Source organism: Ovis aries, chromosome 6 (genome assembly GCF_016772045.2).
Source record: "Ovis aries strain OAR_USU_Benz2616 breed Rambouillet chromosome 6, ARS-UI_Ramb_v3.0, whole genome shotgun sequence".
NCBI lineage: Eukaryota > Metazoa > Chordata > Mammalia > Artiodactyla > Bovidae > Ovis > Ovis aries.
This window is the reverse complement of record NC_056059.1, coordinates 84,490,699-84,511,701: the sequence shown is the minus strand read 5'-3', so window position 1 is coordinate 84,511,701 and position 21,003 is coordinate 84,490,699. Positions and strand designations below refer to the sequence as shown.

Here is a 21,003-nt window from a genome sequence, read left to right as displayed (position 1 = left end):
AATGGCACCCCACTCCAGTACTCTTGCCTGGAAAATCCGATGGACGGAGGAGACTAGTAGGCTGCAGTCCATGGGGTCGCTAAGAGTCAGACACGACTGAGCAACTTCACTTTCACTTTTCACTTTCATGCACTGGAGAAGGAAATGGCAACCCACTCCATTGTTCTTGCCTGGAGAATCCCAGGGACGGGGGAGCCTGGTGGGCTGCCGTCTATGGGGTAGCACAGAGTCAAACATGACTGAAGCGACTTAGCAGCAGCAGCAGCCAGAAATATATAAAGAAATTCTATGACCCAGCAACTAAAAAACAACCAACCAAATTCAAAACTGGGCAAAAAACTTAAACAGTATTTCTCTAAAGATACACAAATGGCAATAGGCATATAATATGTTGCTTCCGTGGTAGCTCAGCTGGTAAAGAATCCGCCTGCAATGCAGGAGACCCCGGTTTGATTCCTGGATCAGGAAGGTCTGGAGAAGGGATAGGCTACCCACTCCAGTTTTCTTGGGCTTCCCTGATGACTCAGTTGGTAAAGAATCCACCTGCAATGCAGGAGACCTTGGTGTGATCCCTGGGTTAGAAAGATCCCCTGGCAACCCACACCAGTATTCTCACCTGGAGAATCCCCATGAACAGAGGAGCCTGGCAGGCTGCAGTCCGTGGGGTCACAAAGAGCTGGACATGACTGAGTGACTAAACACACACAGGTGTTGCTCAATATCACTAATCATTAGGGAAATTCAGATCAAAACCACAGTGAGATACCACTTCACATCCATCAGGATTCAAAACAAGAACAACAACAACAACAAAAACAACAGAAAATAGCAAGTGTTGGCAAAGATATGAAGAAATTAGAATATGTATTCATTGTTGGTAGGATATAAAATGATATAACTGTTATGGAAGGTGGTATGACATGTCTTAGTTGTTTCTGGCTGCTATAACAAAAATAGCATGGAGTGGGTAGCTTACTAATAAACATTTGTTCCTCACAGAATGGAGGCTGGGAAATTCACGGTCAAAGTGCGGGCAAATGCATGACTATTGAAAGTTTGCTTCCTGGTTCTTAGATAGCCATCTTCTTGCTGTGACCTGACATCCAGAAGAAGAAACAGAGTTCTTTGGAGTTTCTTTTATTAGGTTCTAATCTCATTCATGATGACTCTACCCTCATGACCTCATCACCTATGAAAGGCCCTACTACCTTTATCATCACATGGGGGTTAGTATTTCTACATATGAATTTTGAGACAACACAAACAGTCCATAACCAGTGGTTCCTCGAAAAATGGAAGAGAGTTTCCATATGAACAATGATTCAATTTCTGTGTATATATCCAAAAGAAATGAAAACAGGGACTGATATTTATATATCCATACTCATAGCATCATTATTCTCAATAACCAAAAAGTGGAAGTAATTCAAGTTACTCAAGTACATCGACAGATGAATAAACAAAATACGACATGTATATATACAATGGGATATAATTCCAGTTTTAAGAGGAAGGAAATCCTGATACATGCTATAATATGGATGAAACTGAGGATGTTAAGTGAAGTAAGCCAGTCACAAAAAACCTACTATATGATTATACCAATATGAGGTAGCTTTAAGGTCCTTAGAGTCATCAAATTAATAGAGACAGAAAATAGAATACTGGTTGACAGAGTCTAGGGGAAGTGGGAAACTAGAAATTAGTGTATAATGGGTAAAGAGTTTCAGTTTTGGAAAATGAAACAGTTCTAGAGATGGATGATGGTGATGGTTGCAGAACACATGGGTTCAATCCCTGGTCGGGGAGTTAAGATCCCACACACCCAGAGCCAATAAAACAGAAACAATATTGTAACACATTCAATACTTAAAGATCATCCACGTCAAAACATCTTTAATAAAATAAATACAATGGTAAATTTTGTGATCTGTATATTTTATCACATTAAAAAAGAGAGAAAAGGAGGGAGCACAAAGAGAACAAAGAAGAAATCCACGTCAAGACTCAAACAGAGATTGGAGTTTTTAGATACAAGCCAAGGAATTCCTGGAGCTACCAGAACTAGAAGAGGCAAGGACGGGCTCCCTTTAGCCTTTGGAGGGAGTGCAGCTCTGATGACACCTTAATTTCAGACTTCTGTCTCCTGAACTGTGAGAGATTACATTTCTAGGTTTGTTGTAATTTGTGACAGCAGCTTCTGCAGCCGAACATAATCATGTAGGAAGCAAAGTCATCAGCTAATAGTGAGAAGTGAAGGGATTTGAGTAAAGAAGAAAAATGAAAAATTGCTGTTCAGGAGTGTGAGAAAGGGAAAGGCCTATGAACTATAAACTGACAACCTGCAGCACTGAGCGACTTCCCTTTCACTTTTCACTTTCATGCGTTGGAGAAAGAAATGGCAACCCACTCCAGTGTTCTCGCCTGGAGAATCCCAGGGAGGAGGGAGCCTGGTGGGCTGCCATCTATGGGGTCACACAGAGTCTGACACGACTGAAGTGACTTAGCAGCAGCACTAGGAACCACTTTAGGATGACAGAAATTTAAAATTAAATCTATCAGTTTGTGTGTTTTTCTACAGGCCTCCCTGGTGGCTCAGAGGTTAAAGCGTCTGCCTTCAATGCGGGAGACCTGGGCTCGATCCCTGGGTCGGGAAGATCCCCTGGAGAAGGAAATGGCAATCCACTCCAGTATTCTTGCCTGGAGAATCCCATGGACAGAGAAGCCTAGTAGGTTACAGTCCACAGGGTCTCAAAGAGTCGAACACAACTGAGCGACTTCACCTCACCTCAGCTTGTATATCTGCATAATAGTTACAGGTGTAGAATCATAAAAAGTTGGATTTATCTAAGGTTATCTTTTTAATCAAGAGAGTACTAAGTGAGAGAGAAGTTGCCAGCATATGAAAGTGAAGTGAAGTGAAAGTCACTCAGTCGTGTCCAACTCTTTGCAACCCCAAGTACTATACAGTCCACGGAATTCTCCAGGCCAGAATACTGGAGTGGGTAGCCTTTCTTTTCTGCAGGAGATCTTCCCAACCCAGGGATTGAATCCAGGGCTCCCACATTGCAGGAGGATTCTTTACCAACTGAGCCACAAGGGAAGCCTGAGAATTCTGAAGTGGGTAGCCTATCTCTTCTCCAGCGGATCGTCCTGACCCAAGAATTGAACCAGGGTCTCCTACATTGCAGGTGGATTCTTTACCAACTGAGCTATCAGGGAAGCCCCAGCATACGGAAGGAAGCAATTTTTTGTTCAACAAAAATTTAACAGCATTTCCTGAGTCATATTATAAATCTAGGCTTTAAGAATAGCTGATTGTCTTTATTAAGAGCTTTTTTATGTGAAGGTTTCTTTAAGATATTTGCATACCTACCAATAATCTTCTTTAAACTCTTAATCCTAGTGCATTCCTAAGGTATTTCTCACTCAAATCCCTGTAACCAGTTTCTTCTCCCTTAACAAAATTAGTCAATATCAAAAAAAAAAGAAAGAAAGAAATATTGCTTTCTTGTTGGGACTATGCTCTCTCTGGGCTCTTTTCTTCAAGCTGTTCTATGGGTTGAGGCTTCTCTGTTCAGACTTGTCAAACTAGTTTCATTTCAAGTGCTTGTAATTCATTTCCTTATTTCTTCCAGCCGTAGATCTCTAATATATCTAGAGATGTCATATAGTTGATTAGAAGGTCAGATTGAGTGGGCGCACACCTTGAGATCATCTTCTTCCTCCTACAGATAATGTATCGGTAAGTTCAGTATTGTTTGGCAATGGCTTGTTTGTCTACTCTGTCAATGGCTAGATTCTCAGTGTATCCGGAGGACTGCCTGTGAGGTGTCCTCAGTGGATTCACTCTGGACTGGATGTTGTAAGATTTCCGAAATTATTATAGCAGCTGGATTAATTAATCTTCATAGTTAAAATGAGTATTTTTGTATTAAAATCATTATTAGCTTTATTTCATGTTGCCAAATTCAATAGTTGGGATTTTAGAAGAAGATAATGAAAAACTATATTACGTTGTGTCCTGATTGCTTCTGATTTTGGAGGGGATGGAAGAAGGTGTTAATTTGATTTAAGAAAAGCCTCCTTTCAGCAATCTGATTAAACTTATCTTCTTTAACACTTTACCTTCACCTGCTTTTTCTTGTACCTTATAGTCAGACATTGGGAACTAATATAGATTGGGAGGTCAAAAGCTGCCGAGACATTTGCCTTTATCTGGAAATGCTAGGACTTCTTGCTGAGAGAAAAAAGATGAATTAAGTTTGGGGAAAATATGTTTACTCTCTAAAATTTTTTCTACTAAATATTAAAGATAACAGAAAACTAAATGATTTCAAGGTTTTTATTCAAAGTAAGGTTTGCTTACTGGCATAACCTTTGATAAAATCAAAATAGTGGTTTTAAATATCCATGATAACAATAATATTTCACCATTGCTTATATGTATGCCATTTCCAAAACATTTTTACATTTATTATTTCATTTATATGTATATGACTATATTTCATAATAGTCAGGACAACCTTGTGAAATCAGCAGAACAGAAATAAATTACCATTTTAAAATGAGGAATCTAAGGAAAACAGATGTTAAGGGGCTTCTGTGTGTCGACAGAACTGTGATACCAGAATCAGAGTACTGCAACCCACAAATCCTTAAGTCCAGTCTTCCTGGACTCTTGCAGCCTCTCTAGGTGGCCAGGATTCCACCTGGGGAATTTCAAAGATGAGAGCTTGACACAAGATCAGCCACTAAGCCCAGTGAATTTCACTGGGTTTCCTTCCTCACTAATAAAATACACATTTAGATCAGTTCTTTAGTGAGCAAATAGTAGCTGCCAGAGGGTCTCTGAGATCCTTAGACGGTGTCTACAATGCTTCACACAAAACTGGCACTCCGCAAATATTTGTTGAACAAATTAATGAATAAACAAATGCAAATGTCTAGCATTAGTGTTTTGCTTATTAAAATTTGTTGATTTGAAAATATATATTCCATGCCTATAGAAATCATGATACTGTAAAGCAGTAATTCCAACCTTTCCTATTTCACATTTTCCAAAGTATTCTTTTAAAAATATCAACTCTCATGATTATAAACACCAAAAATCCTCTTTTTTAATGAATATTTATGTGCTTAGAGGAATGTTTTCAGCTAAAGGGAAGTAAATTTTAAGAGCAATATGGGGAATCAGTGCTATGATTTAGAACCTCCATGACAAAGGGAACAGTGAGAAACACTGAATTTTTCTGGTTTCTTTAAGATAAACTCAAGGAACATTAATCCAGGATTTGGAGGATTTGCAGGAGTTGGCCAGTCAGCCTTAAAGATTGAGGCAAAGTAAATGCTTAATAATTACTATGACGCCCCATGTCTCACCTACACAAATTCTACAATACGCTCTAGAGTCGTGCTGACCATTCTTACTTCTCCACTAACAAGAAACTTAATGTGGAAACTGTGTCAAAGTATACTTGATTCGTATCATTGCTGTTTCTGTCTGTTAAATCTTGGACTTTTTTCTGTGGGTTTTGTGACCTTCTTCTTGACCTTTCAGAGATAGTCCTTAGTGTCCCAACTTTGCAATGAATATCCACTTTCACTTGCCTTTAGCAATATCCTTACCCCTACTCTTTCCTATAAATTTATTAGTTGAGTGATGCATTCACTTAAAATCTCAATTATTTCTCTTATAAAAGATAAAATATCAAATGACTTCTTCATCTGAGATTCCTGTCCTGTACCCAGACAACTGGCATCTCTCTCTTCCTGGGCTTCCCTCATAGCTCAGTTGATAAAGAATCCACCTGTAATGCAGGAGACCACGGTTCAATTCTTGGGTTGGGAAGATCTGCTGGAGAAGGGTAGGCTACCCACTCCAGTATTCTTGGGCTTCCCCTGTGGCTCAACTGGTAAAGAATCCACAGGCAGATTCTTTATAAGACCTGTGTTCGACCCCTGGATTGGGAAGATCCCCTGAAAAAGGAAAGGCTACCCACTCCAGTATTCTGGCCTGAAAAATTCCATGGACTGTATAGTCCATGGGATCCCAAAGATTGGACACGACTGAGCAACTTTCTGTCTTCCTATCACTTCATAAATGCAAAATTAGATTTCTCCTTGTCATTATCCTCATTTAGAGAAAAAGTCCTAGAAAAGTCTTTGCAAGCATTCATGTTTTACACTTTAATTTCATTTTGAACACTCATTTTAATCAACTTGTTAATTTGCCAATTTCTGTCTCTAATATACTCAAAAACTGTATCTTCAGAGTTAAAGTCAAAATAACAGGCTAAAACCTCCATGTTACTGATCACTAAATTTGTATAAATTATCAGTTAAATTTTACTGTCTTATTAGTTTTTAGCAAATTCATAGTGCTTGCCAGGTGCTACATATGCACTGCATTATATTAGCTCATTTAATTATCAAAACAATTGTTTAATCAAGCAGTACTATTATCTCCATTTTATAGAGTAAAAAGTAACTAGCCCTACATCACAGGCTATTGAGTAAAAGAGTTGGGATTTGAGCAATCTGGAGTCAATACATGTGGGTTCAATCATGTTGCATTAATGAAAACTAACATGTGACTCTGTTCTACCTCTAATCTGAAATCAAAATTCAATGCCATTTATTTAGACTTTGTGCTAAACTACCACAATAAAACTCCCTGTTTTGCTTACATATGAAGGTGAGAGAATTAAATGCCAGTCATTTCTCAGATTAAGGCTAGAGAAATCCCCCTTACTGATTCAGGACAGGGAAATCTAGAAGGGACTCATTATGGCTGGGTAGATGCTAGAAGAAAGACAGAGCTGCCAGGATTCAAAGCAAATCCAGCCCAGCAGGAAGATATGATAAGTAGTGAGTAACTGTCTATGCCAGGGAGAGGCAGGGGTGGGAGGATGAGTACATATCCCTCCAAGAGGATGAGTACATATCCCTCCAAGAGGATGAGTACGTCCATAGCGATTCCAGGAAAGGTGTTCTTAATCCCCTTTAGTTCACATTTTCTTCTTCCAGACTCAAATGCTCAGTTATGTTCCTTTTTGCTCAGTGCAATCATTGTTTTTTTGGACCAGGGTGAAGGAATTTCCCTAAATAGGTGAAGAAGTAGGGTCTTGTCTCTTCTGGTGTTCTCATTTTCTTTCTCTGAGTCACCTGAATTCAGTTCAGCTTGAATCTTCATTATTTTCTATAGACAATCTTCTTTGGTCTGGAATCACAATGATGTTTTATTCAATTTTGCCCCTCCTTCTTTGTCACAGCCCTCACTTCATTCATAGCTGAAAATTAAATACAGATGGAATATTAGAAGTTTTCTTTCTTTCTTTTTTTTTTTTTTTCTTAACCTTCTGTCAATGAAGCATTCCATGGAGTAGCACATTGGTGTAAATACATCTGTTTTTGTTTAGGTCATGTCTGACTCTTTTGCAACCTCATGGACTGTAGCCTGCCAGGCTCCTCTGTCCATGGGATTTGCCAGGCAAGAATACTGGAGTGGGTAGCCATTCCTTTCTCCAGAGTATCTTCCCGACTCAGGGATCAAATCTGGGTCTCAAGCTTTACAGACAGATTCTTCACCATCTGCACCCAGATAAGTCCAAATGTGATTATTAATTCTCCTCATACATACTTGCTTTTACATTCCTCTTTCATTCCTCTTCCTCACCTCAAGATGACCTCTGCTACTGTCTAGAGAAAGAAAAGGCAATATTATACTATAGTATAGTTTGAGAGTTCTATGCCATACTATACTTTGAGAGTTCACAAGCATTTAAAGTCAGTAGAAATGAAGATGTGAAAGCAAAAACAAATTCAAGGCTTGACCACAAAGGAGATGGGTCATCCCCTCTGACCAGTAAAACACCCTCTGCCTTCAAAGATAAAAACTTCATAACACTTCATAGAAAGTGTTTATTTTATCCTCCAAATGCTCTTGTCAAGCTCCTCTGCAAAAGTTGGGCTAGAACTAGGTACTATCTCTGCAACTGGCTGCATGAGTTGAACAAACTGTTCACCTGTAAAATGAAGATAAATAATTCTACTGACAAGAGCGTTTGGAGAATAAAATCAACACTTTCTGCAGGGTCGCAAAGAGTCGGACACGATTGAGTGACTGAACTGAACTGATGAAGACAGCACTTGCCATATAGTAGCACTTGATCTTATCACCTTTAGTACTAAATGTCATTCTAAAATAGTCACAGAGTACCCAGACAGATACTCACATATCAGGACCTATTAAGTCACCATGAAAGGTTGCTTTTCTGTAGCAAATGACTGAGTTCAGCTGCTCAAAGGGAATGATGATTTTTATTGATGGAAGGAGAGTTTGGCACTTTGGTTTATAAGAATGTTCCTCCGGGGATGGGTGCCAGTTTAGGAAAAGAGGAGCAAAGTTTTCTATACTAATTGGCTCCCAGGAATTCAATGCATTTAGCACCTTTGACAATTACGTTACGAGTTAAGTAGACTATAGTTTGGCCTGGGAAGCTAACCAATAATCAAAAGGTTAGCAATAATAAACCTTTTCAAGTCATTTAGTATATCTTAAACCTCAGAAAATTGTCTCTATGAGGATTTATGGGAATATAACCTGCCTGGAAATTGGCACTTGTATAATTATCACATGTATCTAGATTTGTATAATGATAACATGCAATTACAAGAAAGCAGAAAACTAATGCTAAAAAGTAAAGATTTAGAGCTTGTAGATATGATAAAGGGCACGTAGTTGACTATGGAGTAAACCAAAGTGACTGCCTTCAGGGGAGGTCTTTTTAGGAAGGGAGGAGGATCTTAATGGAGGAGGGGATCCATGATGACTTTTGCTAACTCATCTTTGAACTCACATATTTTAAAGTCATCAGCTTAGTTTGGTTACTGAGAAAATGAACATCCCAACTCTGATCATTAACAATTCATGCTGCTCTGTGTATTCTTCAAGGTATATATCCTTCAGTCTTCAAATTTGCAGAAAGCAAAGTCACAAAATTATTCATATTATCACCATGTTTTTATTGATAACATCTTTGGAAAAATCATACCATAAATAAACTCCTTTAAACAATGAATAATCAAACTTAATGAAAGTAATGGGTAAACTGGATTTCACACAGATTATAGGTTACGTTAGACTAAATAAATGTCTTCTGTACTTGTGCTTTCTTTAAAAGAATGCAATGTGCTAATTAGGTCATGACTAGGGATTACTTTCAGCTCTTTTCCTACTTTATAAGAGTTCACTTTGTATTCTCCCAAGTTGTTACTGAATAAAATAGTCTTATAATTGTATCATTAAAATAGAATTCCCTTTTTTTATCCTGAATATATTTTATTTTATTTTTAATTTTTATTTTTATTTTATTTTACTTTACAATACTGTATTGGTTTTGCCATACACTGACATGAATAGAATTCCCTTTTAATAGTCTTCTCCCAACTCCACAAAAATTACAGAATATTTTATATCTCACATGCTTTCCTCTGAAGGCTGCAGATTTCTGCCCCTTTTTATGAAAGTTGTATTTTCCATTGTGAAAAAAGATTATAAGATCCTCCAAGATTCCCATATATCTGTGTATGCATTCTTTCACATTTAAACACTAACCTAGGTACTGTTGTGAGAGGATTTTGCAGGTATAATGTAATGAAGATCTTAAATCACTTTTTTTTTTTTTTTGTAACATTTATCTATTTAACTACATCTGGTCTTAGTTGGTTGTGGCACACAGGATTTTCGTAGCATCACTCAGGATTTTTCCTTGCAGTGCATGGACTCTCTAATTGTGGCATGTGTGCTACAGAGCACACCAGTTCAGTAATTGAGACACACAGTCCTAGTTGCTCCATGCTATGTGGGATCTTAGTCTCCCAGCCAGGGATTGAACCCACATTCCCTGCATTGCAAGGTGAATTCTTAACCACTGGACCACTAGGGAATTCCCAATCAGTTGACTTTTAAATGGAGAGATGACAATTAGTAAGCCTAAGCTAATCAGATGACATCTTTGAAAAGAACAAGACTCTACCTAGAGAAAGAGACTCAGAATGTGAGAGATTTGATGGAAGATTCCCCATAGCTGGCTTTGAAGATGGAGTGGGCCACATGGCAAAGAACGTGGGTAACCTCTAGAAGCCAAGAGAGGCCTCTGACTATATAATCAGCAAGAGAATAGGAATCCTGGTTCAGTGTCAAGGAACTGAGCTCTCCCTAAAACCTAAGTGAGCTTGGAGGAGGGTCACAAGATGAGACGACAGTCCCAAACAACAGCTTGATTTCGCCTTCATGAGATCCTAAGCAGAGAACTCAGCCATGCCATGTACTGAACTGTGAGTGAATAAATGACTGCTGTTTTAAGTTGCTAATTTTGCAGTAATTGTTACAGTCACAGAAAATTAATACACCAGTGTTTGTTTAATGGGTGCAGGTAAAAAAACATGCTTAAGCATCTCTACTTACAAACAGGCTAGATTCCAAAAGGCTTTATGAAGTATATTTCTTTTCAAATCTGAAGTGATATGATGCAAATCACTAGCAGAACCTCTTCATAATGGGTGGTTGATGATGTATATTTGCTCTCATGCATTTCTTGTTCATATTTATCAAAGTCGATGTTGAGTTGAAGTTTATTCATATAGGATTAAGCAGCTATGGCTTTAACCTATGAATCCTGAAACTTTCGCAATTTGGCATTGTGCACACATACCCCAAAGGTTTTCTGAAAAAGGAGACATGCTCTAAATGACAATGTATCATCCCTATCTGTTGGCCACCATTTGCTCCGCAATGTTCACAGCTTCTTGTATGGGATTTGTGGACGTGACTGCCGGGGCACTTGAAGAAGCATGTCAGTGAGTGTTGAAACATTCTCCTGCCTACTGTCTCATAGTCTGTAATAGTGTGAGTCTGCATAACTCTTGATGGTGGGGATGTGATCTTGCTGTGTCTACTTTCTCCATTTGTACTACTCAGGCGAACTATGTCATGATAGGAAGACAAACTTGAAAGTTTGTGAATCTCCTTGAGATCTAGCCTTTCTCCTTTGGCCTATTTTTAGTTTTGAAGTGAAGATACACTGATAAAATTCTCTAAGAAAATAAATGATCATATATGATCATAAATGAAGAATGAACTGACTCTTTGTGACCTCATGGACTGTAGTCCACCAGGCTCCTCTGTCCATGGAATTCTCCAGGCAAGAATCCTGGAGTGAGTAGCCGTTCCCTTCTCCAGGGGATCTTCCCCACCTAGGGATCAAACCTGGGTCTCCTGCATTGCAGGCAGATTCTTTACCATCTGATCCACCAGGGAAGTCTGATATGATTATATATATATATATATATATATATATATATATATATATATATATATAATCTAGTTAAGTATTAAAATGCAATCAGCATTAGGGAGGGGGGCTGTTACTCTGGCATTGAGAAAAAAATAGTGTCCCTGAAGTTAGAAGACATGAGTTTGAGATGATTGCTAGTTCTTCTATATTGAAGAAGTCACTTAATCATCTGTAGGCCTCAGCTTCCTTAACTGGAAAATGTTAAATGTTAAATGCATTGTCCTAAATAGTCTATAAGTTATCCTTCATTTCTGAATTTAGATTTTAAGTCAACTAGGAGGCTAAGTAATGTAATAGCTCATGAAACTTCTATTTGTTGTTTTTATGTTATGGCACCTTAGCTCTTGTGGAAAGAGCTTTCCACAGAGAGTTGTCTAGGTTATTTTTAATCAGTCAAATGTGCATTGCCAGTATTTTCCATAACCAACAGAATTTAGGTCTCTCAAATTCTACTAGATTTATTGGCTAAATGTAATTTTTATGCCCAAACTATCACCTTAACTATTTAGATCCAAATACTTTGTTAAAAGCTGGCATAAATGAAAATATCTTATATTTTAAAAGACTTCCTGTAAATCAATTAATATTTCTTAAAAAGTCTATTAGAGTGGCCTTCCTTGGTGGTTCAGTGGTAAAGAATCTGCTTGCAATGCTGGGGACTCGAGTTTGATCCCTAATTCAGGAAGACCCCTTGGAGAAGGAAATGGCAACCCACTCCAGTATTCTTGCCTGGAAAATCCCAAGGACAGAGGAGCCTGGCTGGACACAGTCCATGGGGTTGCAAAGAGTTGGATATGCCTTAGTAATTAAACAACATCGACTACTTAGAGTAAATCAATGCACTAAATTTTGTAAAACATGAAAAAAAGCTTCTGCCCCCAAAGAATTTAGGTAATCAATACATACACAAAAAAAGATAAATTCTAATGAAAGGGATAAATTGACTACAATGGCAAATTGCAGAGAAGAAACACTAGAAAATGAGTTACATGTCCTTTCAAGATTCTTGACTCTAACAAATACCAAATCCTCTCTCTCAGCCTCACTTAATTCATATGTAAGGTTGATGTAATACCTGCCTGATTCTCATGGATTTATAAAATTTTCACTTTGTACTAGATACCTTATTAGATCTTAATAATAAAAAAATGAATAAGAGTAGTTTAACTCATTGAGGAAAGCTGCAGAGCAGTTAACACACAGAATGTGTGTCTGACTCTGCAACCTCACAGACTGTAGCAGACTAGATTCCTCTGTCCATGGAATTCTCTAGGCAAGAACACTGGAGTGGACAGCCGTTCCCTTCTCCAGGGGATCTTCCCCACTCGGGGATCAAACCTAGGTTTCCTGCATTGCAGGCAGATTCTTTACCATCTGAGCCACCAGGGAAGCCCAACACATTGAGGAGTTCACAGGTAAGTATAGGTTAATATACATGAAAATAAAGTTAATACAATATGATTAGCACTATTCTTGAGCATATCTAGAGGAGGAAGAGCAAAGGTTTACTTTTTTCCTCCTAAACTGTGGTAATTTCCTCTAATCCAGAGGTGATGTGATATAAAATATACAGTATCACTTTAGAAATATTTTGCCAAATGAATTTAATCAAGTATTTTAGATCTAAATTTAAATTCACAAGAAATGACTAATTAAATGGGATCACACGAAAACATTCAGACAAGTCCAGAAGCTGGTCATTCTAAAGAAAAATTGGCTTGATCTCTTCAACAAGTCAATGTCATTAAAAATTAAAAAGTGATCAGTACTCAAATATTAAAAAAGACTTAAAAGACATAACAACCATGCTACTATGAGGTCCTTGATTTGTACAAACCATCTCTAAATATAATAGGGACAAAAAAGGAAACCTGAAGATGGATTTGGTATTATGAAAAGTCATGATTTCCTATTTTACATTAAAATACAGAAGAAAAAAATAAGTAAAGCCATTATAGCAAAATGTTAACAACTGATAAAATGATGTGATGAATATAGGAATGTTCTAGTATAATATTTTTTCTAAATTTCTGTGTCTGAAAATTTGTATAATTAAACATGAAAGATAAAAAGTAAATAAGACAATAGATTTGAAATCACTTTGTAAACTTTAAACCTATAGATAGATAAAGAGATTTTTTAAAAGACTATTGGAGAAAGAAGGAACAGTTCTTTCTCAAGCATAGGTACTACTTGTACCACATGCTAACACTGGCTACCACAGCAGTCCATCCAATGCCTCTAGAAATAGAAGCTAGGAGCACTAGCATGGATTCGCAGATCCTGATCTTAATACCTCCCTTAATGCCAATGTGACCTTGATTAAGTGCTCAGTCAGTCATGTCCAACTCTTTATGGCCCTATGGACTGTAGCCCAACAGGCTCCCCTGTCCTTGGAATTTTCCAGGCAAGAATACTGGAGTGGGTTGCCATTTCCTGCTCCAGGATATCTTTCTGACCCAGGGATCAAACCCACCTCTCTTACATCTCCTGCATGAGCAGACAGATTCTTTACCACTAGCACAACCTGGGCAACCCCAACCTTGACGTAAATTCAAGACAACTGTCTTCTTGCTGAGGTAGGCGAAAGCAATATATGCTTATCCAAGGACAACCAGAAAGCCTGTAACCATTGCAACGTGAGAGTAACTGGTGAGTTTTCCTTTTTGCAGAGCGGCAGTATTTGACAGCCGAAGCAGAGGTCTGAAACCATGGATGATTGCCCTTCTCATTGTACTGTTACTGACAGTGGTGGCTGTGGCTATCGGTCTTCTGGTTCACTTCTTAGTCTCTGGTAGGTAAAATTAGGGATTTCGCTCAGTTTGATTCATTTTTTCTGTAAAGCTTCATTTGTACATATGTAAATTTAATTCCATCCAAAAATAATGTACTTTCACTAGTAAATATCCACATTTTGAATTGTTTAATTTATTCAATCATTTCATCACCTACTGTCTAGTATGTCCAAGTATTTTTCAGGGCACCAAGAAACAGCATTAAGCAAAGCAGATAAATTTCTCACCTCCTTGGAGCTCACAATCTGGTATTCTTTACAGAGTCTACACAAAAGATCAAAATATTAATTGTCTAAAATTTACCAGTAATCATAATAAACTCTAATCATTCATGTATATGCAAATGAAAATTTTTGATAAATTAGTCATTAAAATTGGCTTTTTTACTCAGCATTTTCTATTAGCATTTCTAGAGGAAAATAATACATGTCCAATGAGATAACGAATTTTGAAGTGATTAATAAATTACAAGTATGATGCAATATGATTACTTGCTTTTACAGAAAAATAGCTATTCTTTCAAAAACAATATTCAGGGATTATTTTTCTATTATATGATATATTTATAATTCCACAAAGATTCACTTCAGAATTCTCTTTATATTTCATTACTCTGCAGAATGCAAAAATTTTGGATAAATGCCCACAACGTCAATCTCACATAGATGTATGTTGTAAAAACAACTAGTTTTTACTAGAATGGACTTATCTGTTGTCATCTTCCCCAGACTTGATGGAACAGTGAAGATTCTTTTAGGAACTTTACAGGACTTCTAAAAACATAGTTCTAGGCCCCATATAATATCTGTAGTTTACACCAATGGCAAAAGATTCTCAGGTCAGTTCATTTAACACATAGAAGCCCCTTTACTATGAGTATAATGTCAATTATAATATGGACCATATAGATTAGTTATTGGAGGGGCCAAAAAAGGCACTACTGAGTCCAGAGATGTCCCTCAGAGACAGACCATCCTGAGGTTCCCGTTCTTAACTAGATCCATGGCTCCCTAAGGAAAGCGGTAGCTCTGTGGTTGCTCCATTCTCTATCTTTAACTCTGCAGATTTCTTGCCCACTGTACCATACTCCTAAGATTACTACATTCCTTAGGAGTCTTCACTGCTCTGTTTTCTTACCTTTCCTGAGCAGACAAGCAGAGATCTGACTGATACAGTCCTATTACACACTGTTCTCACCTCCAGCCTCAGACAATCTTTTCCCTGCCTTTCTTTTCACATCTTTCTTAGTGTCCCTGGTTCTTCTGTTACAAATCAAAATTCACAAAAATACTTATTTACCTCTACTTTCAGTAGGGTATAAGGTGCTATACATTTCACCTCGGCAAGAAGCAATATAGTAGTTAAATATGCCACCTCTAGAGCTACACTTGTCTGGGTTTAAACTTGGATAGCCAATCACTAGTTGTATAGCTCAGAGCAAGATATTCAATGTTTCATGCCTCACTTTCTTCATCTGTAAAATGAAGGTGATACCAGTCTTAGATTTGGTATTTGAACAGCAACAACTATTATTAGCAGAGCATTAATCATTATTTTTATTGTATTTATTATTAAACTAAAGTAAAATCTCAGATATATATTCAAGACTTCATATTGGCCCCATCATAGTTGAGCCTTGGATCCCAAAATCTATCCTCAAAACCTCTTAATTTAATGACTTTTCTTTTCATCACAGACCAGAAAATGGAATATTATCATGCCACTTTTAAAATTTCAGACCTACGAGGCAACCGTAATTCTGGACAAAACAGCCCATATCAGTTTATGGAATTACGGGAGATTAGTGAAAATCTGGTAAGTCAGATAAAATTCTATCATTAAATAATGCAAGTGGAAGGAATTTTTGTTAGCTGTTTCCCCTACTATTTCTTAAAACATGATTTTAAGACCACTTGCACCATAATCATCTTGCAGATTCCAAGGCCCCACTCCAGACCCTCTGAGTCAGTGTCTGATGGGATGCATGGATGGGGAGAGGGGGCTAAGGGAATCTACAATCTGGCAAATGGATGATTCTGATAAATCACTCTTTATAGAACTCAACCACCTCACTTAAAAGTGAGAGAACAGAAGCCAAGGTATCCGAGTCCATCACTCCTCCATTCTACCACAATATTACTCAAATGAAAAGCTTAATCATACCAGAAGTGGTTATAAGTAAAACCACATGCTTTTTTTTAGACCATATTTTAAGATTTAAACTATTTTTTAAGAATGAAGAAAGGAAAGAGGATTATAAATGTTCATTTTATCTCATAAACATGCTAATTAAGATAGAAATCATAGATACATTGTGAAATACTGAAATGTAATGCCAACAACTATGTTAAAATTGAAATACAGGACAGCCTTTACATCCCCCCAAAAGTAACCTCATTTGTATCATAGCTCTGCTCATGATGTGTGTGACTCACACTCAAAAACTAAGGTCAAGTTAACTTCCTTGACAAGGAGCCACAGAGCATAGAGTTATTTTAAAAGAGTGGAAATGTCAGGTATGTTGGTTGGTTTTAGTCAAAGAATCTTTTTTTATTCAAGACATTTCTTTTCTTTCTCAAACCAATTTCATTTTTTCATATCACTATTTGATCTTTGTCCATGTGGATACCCAGTTGCAACATATTTACAGTAATATTACTGATGGAGTTTATAAGTTATATATTCAATTCTCATTAAATTATTCACATATGTTCTATCTTGCAGTCTCATTTCCCCAAATCAATAATTACATTTATAGATTGATATATACCATCCATTCTTCTATATTCAGAGTACCTTAAAAATTAGCTTTAGCAATCCTTTCTTGAGGAATGCCAGAAAAAAACTTGGTTATATTAACCCAGTACCCTTTTTCTTCTTCTGAACCTGAGTGACTCCACAAAACCTCCTCAATGTGAAAGTACTAATAATTAATTAATCTTAGTTTAAAAGACACATGATTTCTTTGAACATTGAGAAATATCTATAATCTATCAGGAAAATTTTAAATTTGTTTTATGTTTTACAGCCAACATTGTTGGTGTTGCTTTAGGCTGACATTGTTTCTACTGAAGTAAATGGAGAGGAATGCAGATCTTTTCAAAGAAAGTGAAAGAAATGCACTTATAAAGGTTCATCTATAAGTGTTAGAAAGTGGACTTTGAAGCTTCAGTAAAGCATACATTTGTAGATGTGAAAGAACTTCAGATACAAAAGTTGTTAGGTGATAACACATTACCATCATGAGAGCATGCAAGTCCCTTCTCTAGTTGTTTATTTATTTATTTATTTATTTTTGAGTTTGCGTGTGTATTCAGTCAAGTCTGACTCTGCATCCCCATGGACTGTGGCCCTCCAGGTTCCTCTGTCCATGGGATGTTCCAGGCAAGAATATGGGAGTGGTTGCCATGTCCTCTCCCAAGTGGTCTTCCCAACCTCAAGGTTGAACTCATGCCTCCTGCATCTCCTGTATTGTCAGGAAGCCCTACTTCTCTAGTTGCTACTATTTATTTCTTCTCCTTTATTCTCATTCACCTCCCCTTGCAGGCAACCATAATACATTTCACATATATTCTTTAGTTTGTAATAATTATTACAAAAGTACAGTTTTGTTAGGTGTATAGCTCATGTTTTTACTTTATTCTTTGTGTTATAAATTCCTTGTTTTAGTCAGTTTGGACTGCTATAAAAAAGCACCATAGTTTGAGTGGCTTACAAACAACAGAAATTTATTTCTCACAGTAATGGAGGCTGTGAGAAGACTGAAGATCAGCCATTAACATGCTCAGGTACTGGAAAGGACTATCTTGCAGAATGCAGACTTCAGCCTTCTTGGTGTATCCTTACATGGTAGAGAGCAGGGAGGCTAGAGGTCTCTGGGATACCTTTTACAAGGCACTAATCAGACTCATGACCTAATCACCTCCTAAAGGCCCCACCTCCTATGAAAGTGTTAGTTGCTCAGTCATGTCCAACTCTATGTGACCCCATGGACTGTAGCCCACCAGACTCCTCTGTTCATGGAATTCTCCAGACAAGAATACTGGAGTGGGTTGCCATTCCCTTCTCCAGGGGATCTTCCTGACCCAGGGATCGAATCCTGGTTTTCTGCATTGCAGGCTGACTCTTTACTATCTGAGTCACCAGAGAGAAAGCCACCTCCTGTACATTGTCTTTATTATGTTAAGTTCCCTCTATGCCCACCATCTGGAAAGGATTTTTTTTTTTTTCCCCAAAAAAATGCATACTATCTGGAGTGGAGTTTTGGGTTTTTTTTTAACATGTTATCTAGGTTGGTCATAGCTTTTCTTCCAAGGAACAAACATCTTTTAATTTCATGGCTGCATGAAATCATGGTGAATGATCCTTTTAATATATTCTTAGATTCAGTTTGCTAGCATTTTGTTGAGGATTTCTGTATCTATATTCATCAGTGATAATAGTCTGTAATTTTCTTTTTAAAAAATATATCTTTGGATTTCTGTGTGTTGATTTTATATCCTGCAAATTTACTATATTCATTGATTAGCTCTAGTAATTTTCTGATGGAGTCTTTAGGGTTTTCTACGTAGAGGATCATGTCATCTGCAAACAGTGAGAGTTTTACTTCTTCTTTTCCAGTTTGGATTCCTTTTATTTCTTTTTCTGCTCTGATTGCTGCGGCCAAAACTTCCAGAACTATGTTGAATAGTAGCGGTGAAAGTGGGCACCCTTGTCTTGTTCCTGACTTTAAGGGAAATGCTTTCAGTTTTTCACCATTGAGGATAATGTTTGCTGTGGGTTTGTCATATATAGCTTTTATTATGTTGAGGCATGTTCCTTCTATTCCTGCTTTCTGGAGAGTTTTTATCATAAATGGATGTTGAATTTTGTCAAAGGCTTTCTCTGCGTCTATTGAGATAATCATATGGCTTTTATTTTTCAATTTGTTAATGTGGTGAATTACATTGATTGATTTGCGGATATTGAAGAATCCCTGCATCCCTGGGATAAAGCCCACTTGGTCATGGTGTATGATCTTTTTAATGTGTTGTTGGATTCTGATTGCTAGAATTTTGTTAAGGATTTTTGCATCTATGTTCATCAGTGATATTGGCCTGTAGTTTTCTTTTTTTGTGGCATCTTTGTCAGGTTTTGGTATTAGGGTGATAGTGGCCTCATAGAATGAGTTTGGAAGTTTACCTTCCTCTGCAATTTCTGGAAGAGTTTGAGGAGGATAGGTGTTAGCTCTTCTCAAAATTTTTGGTAGAATTCAGCTGTGAAGCCGTCTGGACCTGGGCTTTTGTTTGCTGAAAGATTTCTGATTACAGTTTCAATTTCCGTGCTTGTGATGGGTCTGTTAATATTTTCGATTTCTTCCTGGTTCAGTTTTGGAAAGTTGTACTTTTCTAAGAATTTGTCCATTTCTTCCACGTTGTCCATTTCATTGGCATATAACTGCTGATAGTAGTCTCTTATGATCCTTTGTATTTCTGTGTTGTCTGTTGTGATCTCTCCATTTTCATTTCTAATTTTATTGATTTGATTTTTCTCCCTTTGTTTCTTGATGAGTCTGGCTAATGGTATGTCAATTTTATTTATCCTTTCAAAGAACCAGCTTTTGGCTTTGTTGATTTTTGCTATGGTCTCTTTTGTTTCTTTTACATTTATTTCTGCCCTAATTTTTAAGATTTCTTTCCTTCTACTAACCCTGGGGTTCTCCATTTCTTCCTTTTCTAGTTGCTTTAGGTGTAGAGTTAGGTTATTTATTTGACTTTTTTCTTGTTTCTTGAGGCATGCCTGTATTGCTATGAACTTTCCCCTTAGCACTGCTTTTATAGTGTCCCACAGGTTTTGGGTTGTTGTGTTTTCATTTTCATTGGTTTCTATGCATATTTTGATTTCTTTTTTTATTTCTTCTGTAATTTGTTGGTTTTCAGAAGCATGTTGTTCAGCTTCCATATGGTGGAATTTTTTATAGTTTTTCTCCTGTAATTGAGATCTAATCTTACTGCATTATGGCCAGAAAAGATGCTTGGAATGATTTCAATTTTTTTGAATTTACCAAGGCTAGATTTATGGCCCAGGATGTGATCTATCCTGGAGAAGGTTCCATGACCACTTGAGAAAAAGGTGAAATTCACCTTTCAGCTCATGCAGCTCAATTTCAGAAAAATAAATGACCCAATCAAAAAATGGGCCAAAGAATGAACCAGACATTTCTCCAAAGAAGACATACAGATGGCTAACAAACACATGAAAAGATGCTCAACATCACTCATTATCAGAGAAATGCAAATCAAAACCACTATGAGGTACCATTTCACAAAAGTCAGGATGGCTGCAGTCCAAAAGTCTACAAGCAATAAATGCTGGAGAGGGTGTAGAGAAAAGGGAACCCTCTTACACTGTTGGTAGGAATGCAAACTAGTACAGCCACTATGGAGAACAGTGTGGAGATTCCTTAAAAAACTGGAAATAGAACTGCCTTATGACCCAGCAATCCCACTACTGGGCATACACACCAAGGAAACCAGAAGTGAAAGAGACATGTGTACCCCAATGTTCATCACAGCACTGTTTATAATAGCCAGGACATGGAAACAACCTAGATGTCCATCAGCAGATGAATGGATAAGAAAGCTGTGGTACATATACACAATGGAGTATTACTCAGCCATTAAAAAGAATACATTTGAATCCGTTCTAATGATGTAGATGAAACTGGAGCCGATTATACAGAGTGAAGTAAGCCAGAAAGAAAAACACCAATACAGTATACTAGCACATATATATGGAATTTAGAAAGATGCTAATGATAACCCTGTATGCGAGACAGCAAAAGAGACACAGATCTATAGAACAGTCTT

At 37.3% G+C, this 21,003-nt stretch overlaps 1 protein-coding gene across 3 annotated transcripts in view; it reads left to right on the top strand.

The window, feature by feature from the left end:
• Positions 1 to 3,640: 3,640 nt before the first annotated feature.
• The window catches only part of LOC101121013 (transmembrane serine protease 11A), a 57,312-nt gene continuing 39,949 nt past the window's right edge, over positions 3,641 to 21,003 (top strand). For 2 of the 3 annotated variants that reach the window (XM_012180073.5, XM_012180072.5), the window contains exons 1-3: positions 3,641 to 3,745; positions 14,033 to 14,154; positions 15,852 to 15,970. In XM_012180073.5, coding sequence (XP_012035463.1) covers positions 3,738 to 3,745; positions 14,033 to 14,154; positions 15,852 to 15,970 — 249 coding nt within the window. In that variant the 5' untranslated portion in view covers positions 3,641 to 3,737. The remainder of the gene's footprint in view (positions 3,746 to 14,032; positions 14,155 to 15,851; positions 15,971 to 21,003) is intronic. The other variant, XM_012180074.5, reaches the window with a different exon arrangement.